Genomic DNA, 17,778 nt, shown 5'->3' with positions numbered 1-17,778 from the left:
TTGGAGAGGGGAAGACGTTCGGCCCCAAGAGGGTGGATTGTGAGATCCCACATTGGTTGGCAAGGGGAATGAAACATTCCTTATAATAGAGGTGTGGAAACCTCTCCCAAGACTTGTTTTAAAACCTTGAAGGGAAGCTCATAAGCGAAAGCTCAAGGAGGACAATATCTGGTGGACTTGGGTTGTTGCAAATTGTATCAGAGCCAGACACTCGATGTGTCAGCGAGGACGCTAGGCCCTCAAAGAGGGTGGGTTGTGAGATCCCGCATTGGTTGGAGAGGGGAACAAAACATTCCTTATAAGGGTAGGCTTGGGTTGTTACAAATGGTATTAGAGCCAGACACCCAGTGTGTCAGCGAGAACGTTGGCCCCCAAATGGGGTGGGTTGTGAGATCCCACATCGCTTGGAAAGGGGAACGAAACATCCTTTAAGGGTGTGGAAACTTGTGTGCTAACGAGGACATTGGGGCCTCAAAGGGAGTGGGTTGTGAGATCCCGCATTGGTTGGAGAGGCGAACGAAACATTCCTTATAAAGGTAGGCTGGGGTTGTTACAAATAGTATCAGAGTCGGACACCCGGTGTGTCAGCGAGGACATTGGGCCCCCAAATAGGGTGGGTTGTGAGATCCCATATCGGTTAGAGAGGGGAACAAAACATTCCCGTATAAAGGTAGGATTGGGCTGTTACAAATGGTATTAGAGCAAGACACCGACCGGTGTGCCAGCGAGAACGCTGGACCCCAAGGGGGGTGGATTGTGAGATCCCACATTGAGTGGAGAGTAGAACGAAATATTCCTTTAAGGGTGTGGAAACTTGTGTGCCAGCAAGGACGCTAGGCCCTACGGGAATGGACTAGGAGATCCCACATTGGTTGGAGATGGTAACTAAACATTCCTTACAAGGGTGTGGAAACCTGTGTCAGCGAGGGCGCTGGCCCCAAGGGGATAGATTGTGGACTTGGGCTGTTACAAATTGTATCAAAGCTAGACACCAGGCGGTGTGCCAGCGAGGACGCTGGACCCCAAGTAGGGTGAATTTTGAGATCCCACATCGGTTGGAGAGGGGAACGAAACTTTCCTTATAAGGGTGTAGAAACCTGTGTGCCAGTGAGGACACTGGGCCCTAAGGGGGTGGATTATGAGATCCCACAACGGATGGAACCGAGGACGCTGGGCCCTAAGGGGATGGATTGTGAGATCCCACAACATTTGGAGAGGGGAACGAAACATTTCTTATAAAGGTATGAAAACCTGTGTGCCAACGAGGACGCTAGGTCCCAAGGGGGGTGGATTGTGAGATCCCATATCGGTTGGAAAGGGGGGTGGATTGTGAGATCCCATATTGGTTGGAGATAGGAGTTGGAGAGGGGAACGAAAACGAAACATTTCTTATAAAGGTGTGGAAACCTGTGTGCTAGCAAGGACACTGGCCCCAATGGGGTAAATTGTGACATTCCACATCTATTGGAGATGGGAGTTGGAGAGGGGAACAAAACATTCCTTATAAGGGTGTGGAAACCTGTGTGCCAACAAGGACGCTGGGCCAAGGGGGTGGATTGCGAGATTTCACATCGATTGGAGAGGGAAACGAAACATTCGTTATAAGGGTGTGGAAACCTGTGTGCCAACGAGGACGCTGACCCAAGGGGGTGGATTATGAGATCCCACATCGATTGGAGAGGGAAACGAAACATTTTTTATAATGGTGTGGAAACCTGTGTGCCAGCGAGGACGCTGAGCCCCAAGGGAGTGAATTATGAGATCCCACATCCGTTGGAAAGGGGAACAAAACATTCCTTATAACGATGTGGAAACCTCTTTCTAACATAAGCATGTTAAAAACCTTCGGGGAAAATCTAAAAAAAGACAATATCATGAAGTTTGAGGAGTTTGAGGAGAGATTCAAATCTGAGTCCCAGTTCTTTCTCTATGCTTTAAATTCTCTTCATAATGAATGGATAAGATTGAAAGGGAAAGAAAGGAAAATTTTTTGCTGTGGCCCATGAAAGAAATCGCCACAAATCCTAATGGGTGGGAGTAGATTGTGCAGGGAGAAAAAAAAAAAAAAAAAAGAACTTTCAGTGGAAGTTACCCCAAAATCAAAGATCATCTAGATCCGCCACTGTTTTCAGGTAAATATGGTATTGGGATCTCATTAACTTCAACAGTTGCTGGAGTTCCTTGGGTATGCTGCTTTGTCTATGGGATATATTGTTTCATGTTTTCTCAACTTAAAACAGTCGCTCTAATTTGGTTGGTAGTGGTCTTTAATTGATCAGATCGTGGAGGCTTAGCTTTATCAAAGAGGGGAAGAACAGGAACTTCAAACTGAAATGACAGGCAAATATAGCCTTATATGATTTTCATTTTGAAAAATTAAAGGCTATTGGGCATCACACCAATCACCATCAAGATTTGAAGATCACACACACACACATTATTACTAGTGCAATCAACAGTAGCTCTCCAGATGCAACCATAAAAACCAAACTTTGAGTCGGACTTCAGAAACATTGGCCCTGCCTCTCCTTTTCATCAGTTATGGAGAAGAACTGGGATTTTTCTTCTACTAAGCCTGAGGGGATAAATTGGGCTCATTGCAATGGCAATTCAAGCCGTGAACCTTCTCTGCTTCTTCCATTTATGATCAATCCTCAGCTTTCAAGCTCAACTGAGGTTCAGTTTGATGGGTTTCCTTCATTTTCAACTTCAACAGAAGGAATGGTTGCTGACGTTAGAGCAGTTTCTGCTTCCAAGAGCCATAGCCAAGCAGAAAAGAGACGTAGGGACAGAATCAATGCTCAACTGGCGACTCTTAGAAAACTCATTCCCAAGTCTGATAAGGTACTCTTGCCTCTCTAGCCCTTTCTCTTTCCAACTGGATGACCAACTCAGTTTAAGTTTTCTGTGGCAAGTTAGGGATAAAAAACATGTTCAAGAAATGATTATTTCTATGAGATTCCACCTCGATTGGAGAAGAGAACGAAACATTCTTTCAAAGAGTATGAAAATCTCTCCCTAGAAAACGTATTTTAAAATTTTTGAGGAAAAGTCTGGAAGAAAAAATCTAAAAAAGACAATATCTGTTCGGAGTGAGTTTCATATGGATACCTTTGTCCATACCTTTGTGATTATTGTAGTAATCAACTTCTAGCTATAACAAAAGTTGACTGATAAAGTTGCTTAGTAGTTCATCTTCTTAAGAAACATATTTTTGTACCTCAAAGAGAAAACTCTGCAGCACATGTTCAGACTCATCTTCTTATTTCCTATGGCAGATGGACAAGGCAGCTCTGTTGGGAAGTGCAATCGATCAAGTGAAAAACCTGAAAAGAAAAGCAATGAAAGTCAGCAAGAACATGACAGTTCCAACAGATATGGATGAATTAACTATTGATTCTACCATGGTTGAAGACAACAACAAGAACAATATTGCAATAAAGGTATCAGTGAGCTGCGACGATCGGCCAGAACTGTTCGCAGAGCTCATCCAAGTGATCAAGGGGCTGAGGCTCACAACCATAAGGGCAGATATGGCTAGCGTTGGCGGCCGCATTAAAAGCATACTTGTCCTTTGCAATAAAGATGGTGAAAAAAATGTGTGCTTGAAAACTGTTCAACAGTCTCTTAAATTGGTTTTAAGTCGAATATCGTCCTCGTCGGCCGCAACAACCTGTCGTATTAGAAGTAAACGACAGAGGTTCTTCCTCCCTTCTCACTATTCCAAGTAATTTTTCTTCTCATAAATGTCTTAATTTGATTATATTCTTTTACGTCTGGATGACAGAAGTTGTGGGATAGTTATTTAGCTATGAAGTTCAAATTTTGTGTCGCTTGTTCCACGCCGCAGTTCGTAACAAATTTGAACCGGATTTTCGCAAATGTTGATCCACACGCCATATAATTAGTCAAAAGAAAGATCCTTCGCTAGAAGTTCATTCTTGCATAGATATTGTGTTATAAATAATTGCTTTTCGCATTATTCGCTAACAACATCAATTACAGTCACTGAATTATACGATATTAGGTATAGTACGGGGAAATTAAAACACTCAGATATCACAAAGCAAAACCTATAACACAACAATTTGAAAATGAGTTGAGCGCACTATGCGAGATCGTGAACTCATAGGATACTAATCTGAGAATGTGTTTGGTACAATCGTTCTATTGGGAGACAGAAGGTATTGACATGAGACAACTAGAAGAAAAATGGATCTAAAAACCATCCTTAAACCGATTCTAAACGAGTAGTGGCATTGATCTCCAGTCGTAAACGTGCCATGTCATTGCTACTTTGTTCATGGAGGTATGAGCAATTAAGGTTAGGGATTCATTCATACTTGAACTGAAGAGAATGTTTTAGATTACTGGTGGAATCAACAGATAATTCAACGGAAATTTCAGAAACTCCAGACAGCAAATTCAATAATGTAGATCAAAGTGCGAGGAAGTCAAACAAAATTGCGCATTGAAACTAAAAGAACTTGATAAAAAAAAAAAAAAAAAAAAAAAAAAAAAAAAAAAAAAACACGAATTGGAACTATTACTCTATCCCTAGATCAGTAGCGACTAAAAGAACGATTCATTTTTTATTAAAAAAAGACAAACTACTTGGATCTTTGCCTCATCTTTCGGCGCTTCCTCTTCAATCTCCTCATTCTCTTCTTCTTCCACTGGTAAATCGAAACAAAAATGCAAACAAACAATAACAAAAATCAACAAGAGAACCAAGCAATCATGTTGAACATAAATATTTCATTAAAAAAACTTTTCACTTACCTTCGCCCTCATGTTGAAGACCTGCTAATCGATCTGATACAGAACAAGACTGGCCTCAAAGCAAACGAAACAAATGACAGGATCGCCGACGTTCTGGAGGCAAAGGCTGCGGATTACAATATATAGTGAGAAACCCTAATTTAAAGCCGGCTTGAACTTCGGTGGGCCACTTGGGCCGTTTATGGGCCTAATAAACGACTGAAGTAGCCCAATGATAAAAAAAACATGACCAGAAAAATAGACTTTCTTAAAATTTAATTTATTTCCTATCATTTAAAAAGTTAAAATCTAGATTCTTTTTTCTTTTTAAAAATTTTAATTTAACACCACTCTATTATTAAATATTAAAATCAGTTAATGATATATTTTCTTATATATAATATTTAGACAATTAGTCATAAATTTAGAGAAAAAAAAAACCATTTCTAAGAAGAATATTTATAATTTGTCCACTAAATTTGTATAAAATTTGGCAGCATCTCTTAGCTGCCTTCTTGAAAACCTTATCTTCTCTTTTTTTTCTTTTCTTTTACACTTTTTATAATTCATTCAATAATATATACGGAAATATTTACCTTCACTAAGATACTAAATTAAAAAATATTAAAAATATAAGGAACTAAATATTTTATTTTATTTTATTTGACAAAAATAAAAACTAATTTGAAAAAAAAAAAAAAAAAAAAAAAAAAAAAAAAAAAAAAAACCACATATATTATGAAGGAAAGAGTCTAAGCATACCTACCCTAACACTTTATAATTAGGGAAGGCTACCCTAAAACTTTATAATTAGGGAAGGCATTTTATGTCGACTAATCCTGGGTTTATAGGGAATGATCCTGGGTTTATAAGTGAGGAATACTAACTCCGTCGGCTAATTTAGAGAAAGATCCCGGGTTTATAGGGAATGATCCTTGGTTTATAAGTGAGGAATACTAACTCCATTGGTATCGACTAATCCTGGGTTTATAGGGAATGATCCTGGGTTTATAAGTGAGGAATACTAACTCCGTCGGCTAATTTAGAGAAAGATCCCGGATTTATAGGGAATGATCCTGGGTTTATAAGTGAGGAATACTAACTCCATTGGTATGAAGTCTTTTGGGGAAGCCCAAAGCAAAGCCGATAGGTGTTCTATTGGACTTTTCATTGTCTATAATTTTAAAAAACTCTTATTTATTTTTAAAATTTGGATAAAAATTCATTATTTAATAAAGTAAATATGATCATCTCATATATGATTATTTAATACACCCCAATATTAATAGTTTTAAATAATTAGTGTCCCGACAATTAATGTACTTTATAAACATAACCAAATAGATATACCAAAATCTTCTAATCCACTTTAATCATTGCCTAATCCATATATAATTCCTTCCATTATCTCCTTATAAATATATATAAAAATAATCAGAACCGCCTTACCATAAATTCTTTTGTGCTAAGATTCTTTATAAAAGTAAACGACATTACTTTGAATACAGCAGAAAATTAAAAAGAAAAGCAGTTGTTTTCAAATGAATCCTTAGGAGATCGATTAAAGGTTTGCATGTTGGACTAACAAAAAGGCAGAAGCTCCCTATACCTTCTTTGACTTTTTGCAGTGCTTTTTGCAGCCATGCATTCACAACTCAAAACCCTAATTCATAAAACAATCTTAAATTTCATAAAACATAACAAAGCAACAATCTCAACTGTAAAATCTTGGTTTAATAACATCATAATCATAAGTAAGAACAGTAATTAACATTACAAAGCAAACTTATGGAAAATGATAAAAAAAAAATAATTAAGTTTTTATTGTGAGAGACAATTGATGAACTTCCAACAAATGGAGAACACAAGTTTGAACAATGAAGCAACCTCATCAATTCGCATCTAAGCACCAAAATTCAATCCATATCATGCAAAAACATCAATTCGATTGATGAATTGTGTGAAAAAAAATCGAATCGAGATGATCGATCCAATTACCACAACCTCTAAAAAGAGCTCAAACACACCAAATATATATATATATATATATATATAGAGAGAGAGAGAGAGAGAGAGAGATATGTATGTAATAAAAATCTGAATTTATCATATTACGAACCAGTAGAAGACCATCGCCGTCGTCTCAAGGCGGTGGTGGTTACATGCAAGCCGAGATTGAAGCTCAAATCGACGAGATGTCGTTGTTTTCCGATGAGTTTGAAGGAGACCCATGAATAGTAATCTCACAAGTCAAAGAAGAAAGGATCACCGTAGTCCCAAAGAGAAGGAAGATAATCTTCATCGTTCTCCAACGGCCAGCCCACCGCCGGAGATCCAGGCCCAATGGGCCCAACAACCAGATCTGAAACGAGAGGTGGTGGTGCAACTGGGGTGGGGTTAATTTGAGGGGAAGCAACAAGTAGGGGATTAGGGTTTTGGTGGTACGAGGTTGTGGAAGGTGGGGATGGAGTGGCAATAGAGGTAGTAACGGTGGAAGTGGATGGAATTTCATTTGAAGGAGCGGAAAAGGCGTGGGGGTGTTGGGTAAGTTGGGGTGGGTATTGATGCACTAGATTGGGACACATTAGGGTGAATCCAGGAGATGGGTAAACCCCATAAGGGAGAAAATTAGAAGAGTTGGAGTTGGAGTTGGAGTTGGAGGAGGAGGATTGATGAGATGTCATAATAGGGAGAGAGGAAGCCATGGATGAGAAGGAGAAGGCGGCGGCGGCGGCGGCAGGGCGGGGAAGGAGAGGGCGGAGAGTCTGGAGATTGTTGGAGCGGGAGTTGGATTGGGAAGAGGAGGAATGGGAGGAGGAGGAGGAATTAGGGGAGGAGGCTTGGAGGTTAAGCTGAGCACGGCCGCCGTAGAGGATGATAGCAGCTCGGTCATAGGCACGGGCCGCGTCTTCAGCGGTGGAGAAAGTGCCGAGCCACTTGCGCGTGCGTTTACGTGGCTCGCGGATCTCGGCGACCCATTTGCCCCAGCTGCGTTGGCGGACGCCGCGGTAACGGAACTTGTTGTTGTCTGGGCCGCCCTTGCCTTTTCTTTTACGGGCGCCATTGGTGGGAGTGGGAGAGGAAGAAGGGGTAGTGTTGGCGGAGGGGGAAGGAGGAAGAGGAGGAGGAGGAGGGGTAGGGTTTGGGGGAGGTAATAATGGGGAATTAGGGTCAGGAGAGGAAGAGGAAGAGGAAGGGTGGTCTCGGGGAGGGTGAGGGAAAGAGGAGGAAGGTGAGTGGTCATCCATAAAACTAGACTAAAAAAGGAAGTGAAGGCGTCGGGGCCTCGTTCAGAGAAATGGATCAGTGAGGGTGGGAAAGGAAGATGGGAGAGGGTTGGGGTTTGATTTGGATGCGATCGCAGTTAATGGTGGAAGAGGGCGGTGGTTTTGAGTGGATGTGTTTATATACACACACACACACACACATACAACTACAATACAATATAATACCAATATAATATAGAAAGAGAGTTGAAGTTGGGGTTCTTGGGCTTGGTGGAGTGGTTTTCTTGCAGCAGGGAGCAGAAGCACATACACGTGAGAGACTTATTTCGGCCGCCTCTTTCTTACTTTTATCTGACACCAACAAATGAAAAAACAATGAACATAATGGGATGGGAACACTTCATTATTTTTTCTTCCAACTCTAACCAATTTGGATAATGCACCATCATTTTAATTCTATTCCTATTCGTTTGGATTAGATTGGATTGAATTTCTCGTTATCATTCACATGCACGCTCAAATCTATAAGAGCACTTTAAAACTTTGAATTTGAATGGAATAGTTATGCTAAGACGTGCATTATGTCATTGTCTTACTTTTATTGTCTATTATGGATGATGAAAGTCCAACATTAACTAATTTATAATAAAAAAAAATATTATCTCTATAGGTTAGGAGGCTCTTTGAGGAAGTCCAAAGCAAAGTGAAAGTTTATGCTCAAAATAGATAATATCATACCATTGTAGAGAGTCGTATTCGTCTAACACATGTAATTCGTACAAATTGTATTTGAATTCATGGATTCTATGATAAAAATGAAAATGAAGTACATACAACAAATTATTATTAGGAACAAGTGATGGCATGAGGGCGCCACAAATTATTATAGGCTGGTTTAAATGATATATGAACGTTGATTTGGTAGAATTTGATGTAGAGCTTGATTTGTTTGACCTTTATATTGATTGAAATATAGCTTCACTTGTTTGACATTTATTCTCCTTGAAAACCGTGAAGATTTTTACGATACTTATTATTTAAGTTACAACAAAATTAAAATGTAAGGAATAAATAATTTGTGAAGAAAAGGGTAATGAGAGGGAAAGAGTTGGGAGAGTGCATGCAAAGGGGAGGAGGTGTCAGGACGTAAGAGGAACAGCGAAGGCGTAGAGGGAGAGGGAAAGAGAAAGGTTTAGGAAATAGCATCTGCATGTGAGCGATGCCAAAGTGGGGGGACACTTCCACAGTGTCTCGGTACTCGCAAAAACTTACTTATACACCATATTTATTGCATCATCCAGTTTCAATTTCGCTTCAATTCTTTGGAATCGCAATTTAAAAGTCCCAAATTATATATTTTTTTTAAAAAAAATTAATGCCCTTTCTCTTCTTTCAAATCAGTCATGTCCAGTTTCGTGAATGATGGATCATATAAGGCCTAGGCTTGACGGGCCCAATGGGATTTTGGGCCCAATGGGATTTTGGGCCCAATGTCATTCTCTCGACCCAATACTTTCACACCACACGTCCCCATCTTACTATTTCAATTAAACCCTCTCCTCTCTCTCTCTCATTGGACCTACACAACCACCAATCCCATCCACCCTTTTTCCTTTTCCTTTTCTTTTTCTTTCAAAAATAAAAGTAAAATAACATTTCTTTTTTCAATATTTATTCATTCTAGATTTCGTTGATGAAAAAACAAAGGGAAACAAGAATTTAATTAAATAGAAAATAAAATATACTTAGTAACTGTTTAAGCTCAATATTCAAGCTCACCGTTAGTAGATATTATTTGTTAAGGATTATTGGGAGTGAATCCGTTAATTTAGTAAAAGATCATGTGTTTATAAGCGAGGAATGGTATCTACAGTGAAGTCTTTTGGGGAAGCCCCCAAAGTAAAGTCATGAAAGGTTAGCCTCAAAGGACAATATCATGAATAATTCCTAACATTATTCGTTTTAATTCGTTATATAAACGGGTCAAAGCAGACAATATTTACAATGAGTGAAATACCGGTGTGCTAACAAAGGACAATATTTATTAGTAATGAGCTTAGACTGTTACAATGAGTGAAATAACGGTGTGCCAACAAGGGACAATATTTACTAGTAATGAGCTTAGACGATTACAATGAGTGAAATCAGGTGTGCCAACAAGGACATCATTAGACTTTAGTATGTTATCAGAGTCAAATATGGGCGGTGTGCCAACAAGGACGCTGCTGGGTCCCACCGGGGTGGATTGTGAGAATCCAATAAAGAGAATGAAACATTACTTATAAGAGTATGAAACATCGTACCTGTGGTGTGCCAACAAGGACATTAAAGGAGTGGATTGTGAGAACCCGAGAAAGAAAATGAAACATTATTTATAAGAGTGTAAAAACATCTCTCTAATTAACACATTTTCATGTCAATTAGTATGAATCTAAAAAGAGTTTCGAGATTAAAAAAAAAAAAAAAATGGTTGATGAAACCATGATGAGAAAGAGAGAGAGAAAGAGAAAGAGAGCACAAAGTTTCAAGCTTGAAATGGATATGGAAAATGGGTAAAGTCACATAAATAACCATATTGGGAGATATCATCAGAACTCTGCCCAGAGAAACTCAATCCACCATAAGACATATTAACAACACAATTTTCCAAAACACCCAAAGAAGTGGAAGAAGAATAATTATTATTAGCAGCAGCATAACGAGCTAGGCGAGCTTTGGCAAGAGCAAGATCATGTTGAAGCTCCGCCATTTTAGTCTGCAACAAAGCTATGGCACCGATGCATCCATAAACAGGATCTCTCAGCCTAGCCTCCGCCTCATAAGCCAAAGAGTTCACAGTGTCCTCTCTCTGCTCCTCAGGCACCTCCGTCAGAATCTTGCTCACATTACTCGCCCCAAACACTTTGTGAACCTTGGCGAATTTCTTCGGCTCATCAGACCTAAAATAAGGCGCAAATATGCAAGTGGGCGTGCACCTTCTTTTCAGCAATTTGCAGGCTGCACAAGAAGAGGAAGAACGAGTATCATGGCACCCTCTCATGCCTGCTGCTGCTGCTTCTGCTTCTGCTGCTGTTTCATCATGTCAGTCAAGAAATAATGTCATCTCCTCTACAACAGGATGTGTCTATATATATATATATATATAAATGGTTAAAGAAGGCTTGAAATAGACAATTAAAGGAAAAAAAAAAAAAAAGAAGGAATGCTTTTAATTAAAGAACATGGGGTGCCATTATTTGTGTTCCTAACTTAGGATGAGACATCATATTTGATATATAAAGTAACATAGTGATGATCTGTATTAAGAAACTAAAAATAATGTTATTTTTTTTGAAAAATTATTAGAAAATGTTAATGAAAAGATTAAGGGCATAATTGAGTTAAGGGTAAAATGAGAGAGGAAAGGGAAGGGGAGTTATGATGAGGAAGGGATAAAAACAGTCCCATCAAATGGAAAAGCGAAACAGCCAAAGTTCATAATGGAATTCCCAGAACCCACTTGTTCACAAACTGGTCGTCGTTTTCCTCAAACCACACACACACACACACACACACACACAAAAGAAATAGTTTTGTTGCAGACGAGAAAAGAAAGAGGGAATTTGGAGGAATGATTTTGATTGGTTGGTGGTTTGAAAATGGGCCGGCCCAATAATTATTAGCGTTGATATTTTGATGGAGGAGGTTGGATTGTGGTGTCTGTAACCCTTCTTTTATTGTGGCATGTTCCCTTCCATTGATTTCCTTTTCTATCAATCAAGTAGGCCCCTTCTTTAGATTGCCTTTGTACCATTCAACGTTTCAGTGGGCCCTTTAATAATGGAGAGAGAGAGAGAGAGAGCACTCAAATTGGGCTTCATCGTGGGCTTGAAGTTTGCGATTTTTGGGCTTTTCCTTTTGAAGCCCACTTGAGAATAGTCAACCCATTTGTCCATAGTACATCCACACAGAAACTTCCATAGTTCTGATACACTGACAGTGATAGGTTGTGATTTGTGCCCTTTTAGCAGAACCAAAAGCTGCCCAAGGTTAACATGACCAAATCACTCTCATTTTCATTATTTAATCTTATGGAAAGATATTAGATTACGAAGAAACGTAACCATTGCACCCCTGCAAGTCAACTTGTTCGATATGGTTGGTGAACATGTTTGCTGACGTTCAATATTGCAATTTGCTTTTGTATTGTTTACTATCCAAGCAAAATATATGATAGTTAAGGAAGCTTTTAAAGAATATATTTAGATGCATGGTTTAGTTAATGATTTGTGTATTACTAAAAAAAAATATGTACATGCGGGAGTGTTATTTGTTTGTCGAATAACTAAAAAAATAAGTTCATCATGTTCGTACCAAGCATATTGATGTTCAATTTTATTTGTTCGTGAATTTATTAATGAAGAGACATTCGTTTATTGAAAATTGGAACTATAATAATCCTAATGTGGTGACAAACGTGATTGGTGGTGAAAAAAGTTGGCAGATCTGAAATGGCATGTTCATTAGGTGACAACCAAACGGATTATGTGTTTGGGATTCTTTTGACAAGGTGGACAACATTTTTGATACATTTCATGTATCATATCATACTTTTGGATTCATGAACATTTTTTATACATTCCCCTTTCATATGCATGCACCTATCGGAATTCATTTCGTTTTTTTTTTTTTTTTTCATCTTCCATATTGATACATAATTATCTTACTAATATTGCTATGCTTATATTAAAGTTTGTCTAGTATTGTTTTGAGATATAAAGTAATTATCATTTTATATTTGCGTAAAGACAATTTGGGGGAGATTTTATAGTGTGAGAGTGTGAGAGATAAACTTATAAACATTTTGATTACAGTGATTGACAACCACTAAGTGATGTAGGAGATTTTTTCTCTTCAAACCACGTAAATACTTGTGTCTATTCGTGGTGTGTGAGTGCGATCGATCTTGTTTACACTTTTGTAGCAACAACGATATGGAATGACAAATCCATGATGGCCATTCAGGTTAACAAGAAAGAACGTTCTAATATAAAATAAATAGACTATACGTATGAAATTCCAAAATAAATTTTATATACAAAAAAGAGACTGACCCATTTTTTGATCATAGAAAATGAGCATTGATTTGGGAGCTTATGAGCTGACATTTCAATACACCCTCCTAAGAAACCTCCAAAAGAACCAAAAAAGTTGAAATTTTGCAAGAGAGATATGAGAGGAGACTGCCCACAAAGTTTGACTTTGTGCAGTTAATGCATAGTTTTGAAAAATATAAAATTGATTGGGCATTTGACTATTTTAAGGAGTCAGGAAGTTGCTCCAAGTGGCAGCTACCAACAAGTCCTCCTATTGTTCATACAGTCAGCCAAACAAAAAGAAACTGACAAAACCCCTTCAAATTACTAAAATGTTTCTTTCTTTTTCCCAATGAATTAAATAATTTTCACGTTTGAAGAAGATTCGTAGTTTTCCTCCTCGTAATTCATGTCTGACCTTATGAACTGTTAAGATCACACAATGACGCGCACACTTAATTTAGATGGCAAATTGTTTCGTATATATGGTTCTCGAGTGTATTGATGCAATGAGAATGGCCATGGATGTTGCTCTTTCCTCCCCAATCATGGCAGCTTCAGCCTTTTTGCCTTATGGGTCTCTGCTGCAATCACTGATTGTGTTAGCCAACGAAGTTTGTTTGGAGGAGAAGGCGAGTTTTGTGCAGGCTCGGACCGTTTCAACCATGAGAAGAAGAATCAAGCTTCTTGCTTTCTTATTTGAAGAGGTTCATGAATCTAATTCTCCTCAGCTTCCTCCATCTTCCCTCGTTTGCTTCACTGAACTCTTCTCTGTAATCCGAAGAGTTAAGCTTCTGATTCAAACCTGCGAGGAAGGAAGCTGTCTATGGAGTTTACTTCAGACAGAGCTCATTTCCCATCAGTTCTATCAGCTAGTGAAGGAGATTGGGAGAGTTCTTGGTATTTTACCTCTCAGCTTCCTGAAATTAACAGATGATACAAGAGAACAAGTGGAGCTTCTTCACAATCAAGCTAAACGATTCGAGTTTTCGGTCGATGAACGCGAGGTTCGAAGAAGAGATGAGCTTCTTGAACTAATGATGAACAAGAAGAACAAAGATTTGGCAGAGTTTTTCAGTAGTGTTGGGCTGAGAAGCCTGATGGATTGTGATGAAGAGATATCAAAACTGGAAGTAGAAGGTCGTAAACAAGCAGGAACAGGTGGAATAATGGTGGTTTCTAATATAAACAATCTAATTTCTCTTGTTCGACATGCCAAAACAGTGGTTTTCAGTAAGAAAGAACAATTCAACTTGAAGTTTCAACATCATTCGTGTTCTTCTATATCAATGGATGAAATTCCAGATGATTTTCGCTGCCCCATTTCGTTAGATTTGATGAGAGATCCTGTAATTGTATCATCAGGACATACTTATGATCGTAATTCAATAGCTCAATGGATTGACTCAGGGCATCTTGTATGCCCCAAGAGTAATCAGAGGCTAATTCATGTGGCTCTCATACCAAATTATGCACTCAAAAGTTTGATGCAACAATGGTGCCTAGAAAACAACGTTAATTTGCTTGAACCTACAAAACCATGTTCTTTCTCAAAAACCAACAGCAGTCGATACCGTTCCGATGAACCGATCGATCACATTTCGGCGTCGAAAGCCGCCTCCGACGCTGTCAAAATGACAGCCGAATTTCTGGTGGGGAAGCTTGCAACCGGATCACCAGATGTTCAAAGACAAGCAGCATATGAGCTCCGGTTGCTAGCAAAAACAGGGATGGATAGCCGAAGGATGATTGCGGAGGCAGGAGCAATACCGTTTCTTGTGACATTGTTGAGATCTGGTGATCCAAGGATTGAGGAAAATGCTGTGACGGCATTGTTCAACTTGGCAATCTTTAACAACAACAAGATCCTGATAGTGGCAGCAGGGGCAATAGACAACATAACACACATCTTAGAATCAGGGAAAACAATGGAAGCAAGAGAAAACGCTGCAGCAACAATATTTAGCTTAACAATGGTGGACGAGTTCAAAATATCGATAGGGGCGAGTCCGAAAGCGATACCGGCATTGGTGAGGCTCTTGAAAGAAGGCAATTCAGCCGGGAAGCGCGACGCCGCCACTGCACTTTGCAATCTAGCTCTTTACAAAGCCAACAAAGCTTGCATTGTAGGTGCTGGGGCAGTGCCATTGCTGATTGAGTTGCTGACAGATGAGAAGGCAGGCATAACAGATGATGCGTTGCAGGCGCTGTCTTTGGTTTTGGGCTGCTGTGAAGGGCTGCAGGAGATAAGGAAGAGCAGAGTTTTGGTGCCTTTGCTGGTTGATCTTTTAAGATTTGGATCTCCAAATGGAAAAGAGAGTTCAATTACGGTGTTGTTGGGGATGTGCAAAGATGGAGGAGAGGAAGTTGGGAGGCGTTTGTTGATGAATCCTCGGAGTGTCCCTTCGCTGCAAAGCTTGGCAGCTGATGGATCATTGAAGGCTAGAAGAAAGGCTGATGCATTGCTAAGATTGCTTAATAGATGCTGCTTTCAATCTCAGCCATGTTGAATACCATAATGTAGAGATAATATAGCTGAAGTACATATATTTGTGCAAACTCTAAACATGGATTTACTGGTTTTATGGTTTGTTTGATTGAAAAATTCGCTTAACCATAAATCTAAATATACCATTACGGAGATTCGTGATTCCCAACATGGTATCAAAGTCATGTCTTTAACTTAGCCATGTCAATAGAAACCTAAAGTGTTGGACAAATGAAGTACTTTGTCCTCGAGAGTTTCAGAGAAGAAGTCGAGCCTCGATCAAGAGGGGACTATTCGAGAGCTTCATAAGCCTCAAGAGAGGCTTATCCATTGACATGAGACCTTTCTTATGTTTAAAGTAGACATGAGAGATTGTTCGAGAGTTTCATAAGCCTTAGAGGAGACTCATCCATTGGCATGAGCTATTTCTTTGGAGGTCCGTGGTTCCTAACATCCTCGACCATACGGTGATAATAAATTTTTTTAACGGATGGCAAGTATTAGGGATGAGTTTTACTCGATCATAAAAGTTAAATTTAAAAGTTTAAAATTAGTGGGATGGAATGGAAACTAAAAAAAATAAAAATAATTATAGAGGTGGATTATTAATTTCATTATCATAAATTAAAAAAAGAAAAAAGAAAAAAAAAGGACAATTTAAAGTATAACAATGATAACCACGATAAGACTTGATTAGAATAATTAAAGTCTTAGACTAAAAACAGTGGAAATGAATGAGTCCGACATGGGCGGCCTCAATTTGATTAGTTTGAGGTTTAAACAAAAAGAAAATTCGAATATCTAAATTAAATGTTTTTCACAACTTGCAAGACAAATGGCCGCTCCACATCCCTAATTACAGCCATAAATTGCATATACTTCTTTTTTTAAAAAAAATAAAAAATAATACCAAGTTGCCATTTTGCATAGAAAAATAAATAAATAAAATATTACTAGTCAAGCGATTGTTATTTTTTCCCCTATTCCAAAATTTTAACGGCGGTAACTCTTAAGTTATTAAATAAAATACTTTTAACTCCAAATTTGGTGGGATTTCTTTATTTTCCTCAATAAAGTCTCTTAAATTAGATATTTCCATTTAAATAGGAATTTAAAGAAAATAAACGCCGTAATTTAATTAAAAAAAAACATCCAAAATGAATATATATATATATATATACAAATAATAGAAAAAAGGGCATAAATTTCTCATAAATTTCAAAAAAGTCCAGCCCTTGATAAAGATCGTAACTACCATTCCAAGGAGGAAAAGAAAAAAACGAATAAGATACCAATGCAAGTTAAAGTCGGTTTCCACCAACCAAAAAAAAAAAAAAAAAAAAAAAAAAAAAAAAAATTGAAGCGATTAGCGTTTGATTATCTACATTATACCTAAATTGTATATGATTTTACATGTTTTTGATTTTTGCTTTGGCAATGTTCTCTGATTCTCGAGCCAACGACTGTAAATTGCACCGCACAATCGTATTTACGAACACGCACGTTTCTTCCTTCGTATTTCCCGGCGGCACATCCACCACGTACGACTCCACCACCACCGTTCCTCCGGCTCCCGGTGACACGTGTAAGCTCGTCACCGACCGGTAATTCTTCAGTCGGTGTTCTCCTCCCACGATGCTAAAGCTCAACACATGCTTTTCATCGTCGAGAATCTCCAACCGCTCTCTACTCGACAGCGCCGGAAGACCTGACACCACGTGCACCTCACGAATCGTCCCGACCGACACACCGTCGCCATCGACAATCCGGCAACTCTTGAGAAACTGCTTGTACATCTGTGGGTTGTCGAATCGCCGGACCAACGACCAAACTAAAGCCACCGGAGCGTCGATGGTTTGCACCACGAGAGAGCTGCACTGGTCCGACGCCACTGCATGCTTGTGGTCTGTAAGCGCACACGGCTGCGAAACGAAGTGGGTCTTTGCGTTAAAGGCGGCAGAGGGCCTAGCGGTGGTGTAGCGGTAGAATTGAAGGGAGGAAGGCATATTTAAAATTCAATATGGGGCTGAGTTTGATGGGAGGATAGATTCAAGAAATATATAATTAAGAGGACAAAGAGTTGGTGTATATTGGGTTTGGTTTGGAGGCATTTAAATTAAAGTGTTTGATAAATTGGTTCAAAAGAGAAAAAAAAAGAAAAGAATTGAGGTCCACTTGGGAACAAAATTTGCTGTATTTCGAGCTTACTTTTAGCTGTTGCAGTTGC

The 17,778-nt window shown here is 38.9% G+C and overlaps 3 protein-coding genes, 2 long non-coding RNA genes and 2 pseudogenes across 6 annotated transcripts; 2 read left to right on the top strand and 5 right to left on the bottom strand.

Moving 5' to 3' along the window:
- Positions 1–2,329: 2,329 nt before the first annotated feature.
- On the bottom strand, positions 2,330–3,538 carry LOC111782674 (uncharacterized). The gene is made up of 2 exons (XR_002813244.2): positions 3,404–3,538; positions 2,330–3,326 (listed from the first exon to the last, which is right to left on the bottom strand). It is a non-coding gene; the product is annotated as an uncharacterized LOC111782674 (long non-coding RNA).
- On the top strand, positions 2,542–3,948 carry LOC111781189 (transcription factor bHLH51). Its single transcript, XM_023662052.2, has 2 exons — positions 2,542–2,844; positions 3,279–3,948. The coding sequence occupies exons 1-2, from the start codon at positions 2,542–2,544 to the stop codon at positions 3,729–3,731; spliced, it is 756 nt and encodes a 251-aa protein (XP_023517820.2). The 3' UTR covers positions 3,732–3,948.
- A 453-nt stretch (positions 3,949–4,401) lies between these two features.
- Positions 4,402–5,034, bottom strand: LOC111782032 (uncharacterized). Its single transcript, XR_002813087.2, has 2 exons — positions 4,783–5,034; positions 4,402–4,676 (listed from the first exon to the last, which is right to left on the bottom strand). It is a non-coding gene; the product is annotated as an uncharacterized LOC111782032 (long non-coding RNA).
- Positions 5,035–6,405: 1,371 nt separating this feature from the next.
- On the bottom strand, positions 6,406–8,166 carry ABI4 (Integrase-type DNA-binding superfamily protein). 2 transcript variants are annotated; one of them, XR_015413148.1, is made up of 2 exons: positions 6,881–8,166; positions 6,406–6,424 (listed from the first exon to the last, which is right to left on the bottom strand). XR_015413148.1 is itself a non-coding variant. In XM_023689618.2 (1 exon), the coding sequence occupies exon 1, from the start codon at positions 8,007–8,009 to the stop codon at positions 7,005–7,007; it is 1,005 nt and encodes a 334-aa protein (XP_023545386.2). In that variant the 5' UTR covers positions 8,010–8,165; the 3' UTR covers positions 6,561–7,004. The 2 variants fall into 2 exon arrangements, 1 of the variants encoding a protein (XP_023545386.2); XM_023689618.2 differs by lacking the exon at positions 6,406–6,424 and having other exon boundaries at positions 6,561–8,165.
- A 2,341-nt stretch (positions 8,167–10,507) lies between these two features.
- On the bottom strand, positions 10,508–11,418 carry LOC111797186 (LOB domain-containing protein 21-like). The gene has a single exon (XM_023680132.2). The coding sequence runs from the start codon at positions 11,026–11,028 to the stop codon at positions 10,513–10,515; it is 516 nt and encodes a 171-aa protein (XP_023535900.1). The 5' UTR covers positions 11,029–11,418; the 3' UTR covers positions 10,508–10,512.
- Positions 11,419–13,538: 2,120 nt separating this feature from the next.
- LOC111785490 (U-box domain-containing protein 1 pseudogene) lies at positions 13,539–15,673 on the top strand (annotated as a pseudogene).
- A 1,067-nt stretch (positions 15,674–16,740) lies between these two features.
- LOC111797170 (abscisic acid receptor PYL4 pseudogene) lies at positions 16,741–17,679 on the bottom strand (annotated as a pseudogene).
- Positions 17,680–17,778: the final 99 nt, after the last annotated feature.

Source organism: Cucurbita pepo, chromosome 1 (genome assembly GCF_057944985.1).
Source record: "Cucurbita pepo subsp. pepo isolate OVF chromosome 1, ASM5794498v1, whole genome shotgun sequence".
NCBI lineage: Eukaryota > Viridiplantae > Streptophyta > Magnoliopsida > Cucurbitales > Cucurbitaceae > Cucurbita > Cucurbita pepo.
The sequence above is the reverse complement of the archived record's forward strand: the minus strand, read 5'-3'. Positions and strand labels throughout refer to the sequence as shown.

What these genes read in the sequence shown, in the direction of transcription:
- LOC111781189 (XM_023662052.2), top strand. Translation starts at nt 2,542, where the DNA reads ATGGAGAAGAACTGGGATTTTTCTTCTACTAAGCCTGAGGGGATAAAT. An exon ending in TCATTCCCAAGTCTGATAAG is followed by an intron (nt 2,845 to 3,278) that starts GTACTCTTGCCT and finishes TTCCTATGGCAG; the next exon opens with ATGGACAAGGCAGCTCTGTT.
- ABI4 (XM_023689618.2), bottom strand. Translation starts at nt 8,009, where the DNA reads ATGGATGACCACTCACCTTCCTCCTCTTTCCCTCACCCTCCCCGAGAC.
- LOC111797186 (XM_023680132.2), bottom strand. Translation starts at nt 11,028, where the DNA reads ATGAGAGGGTGCCATGATACTCGTTCTTCCTCTTCTTGTGCAGCCTGC.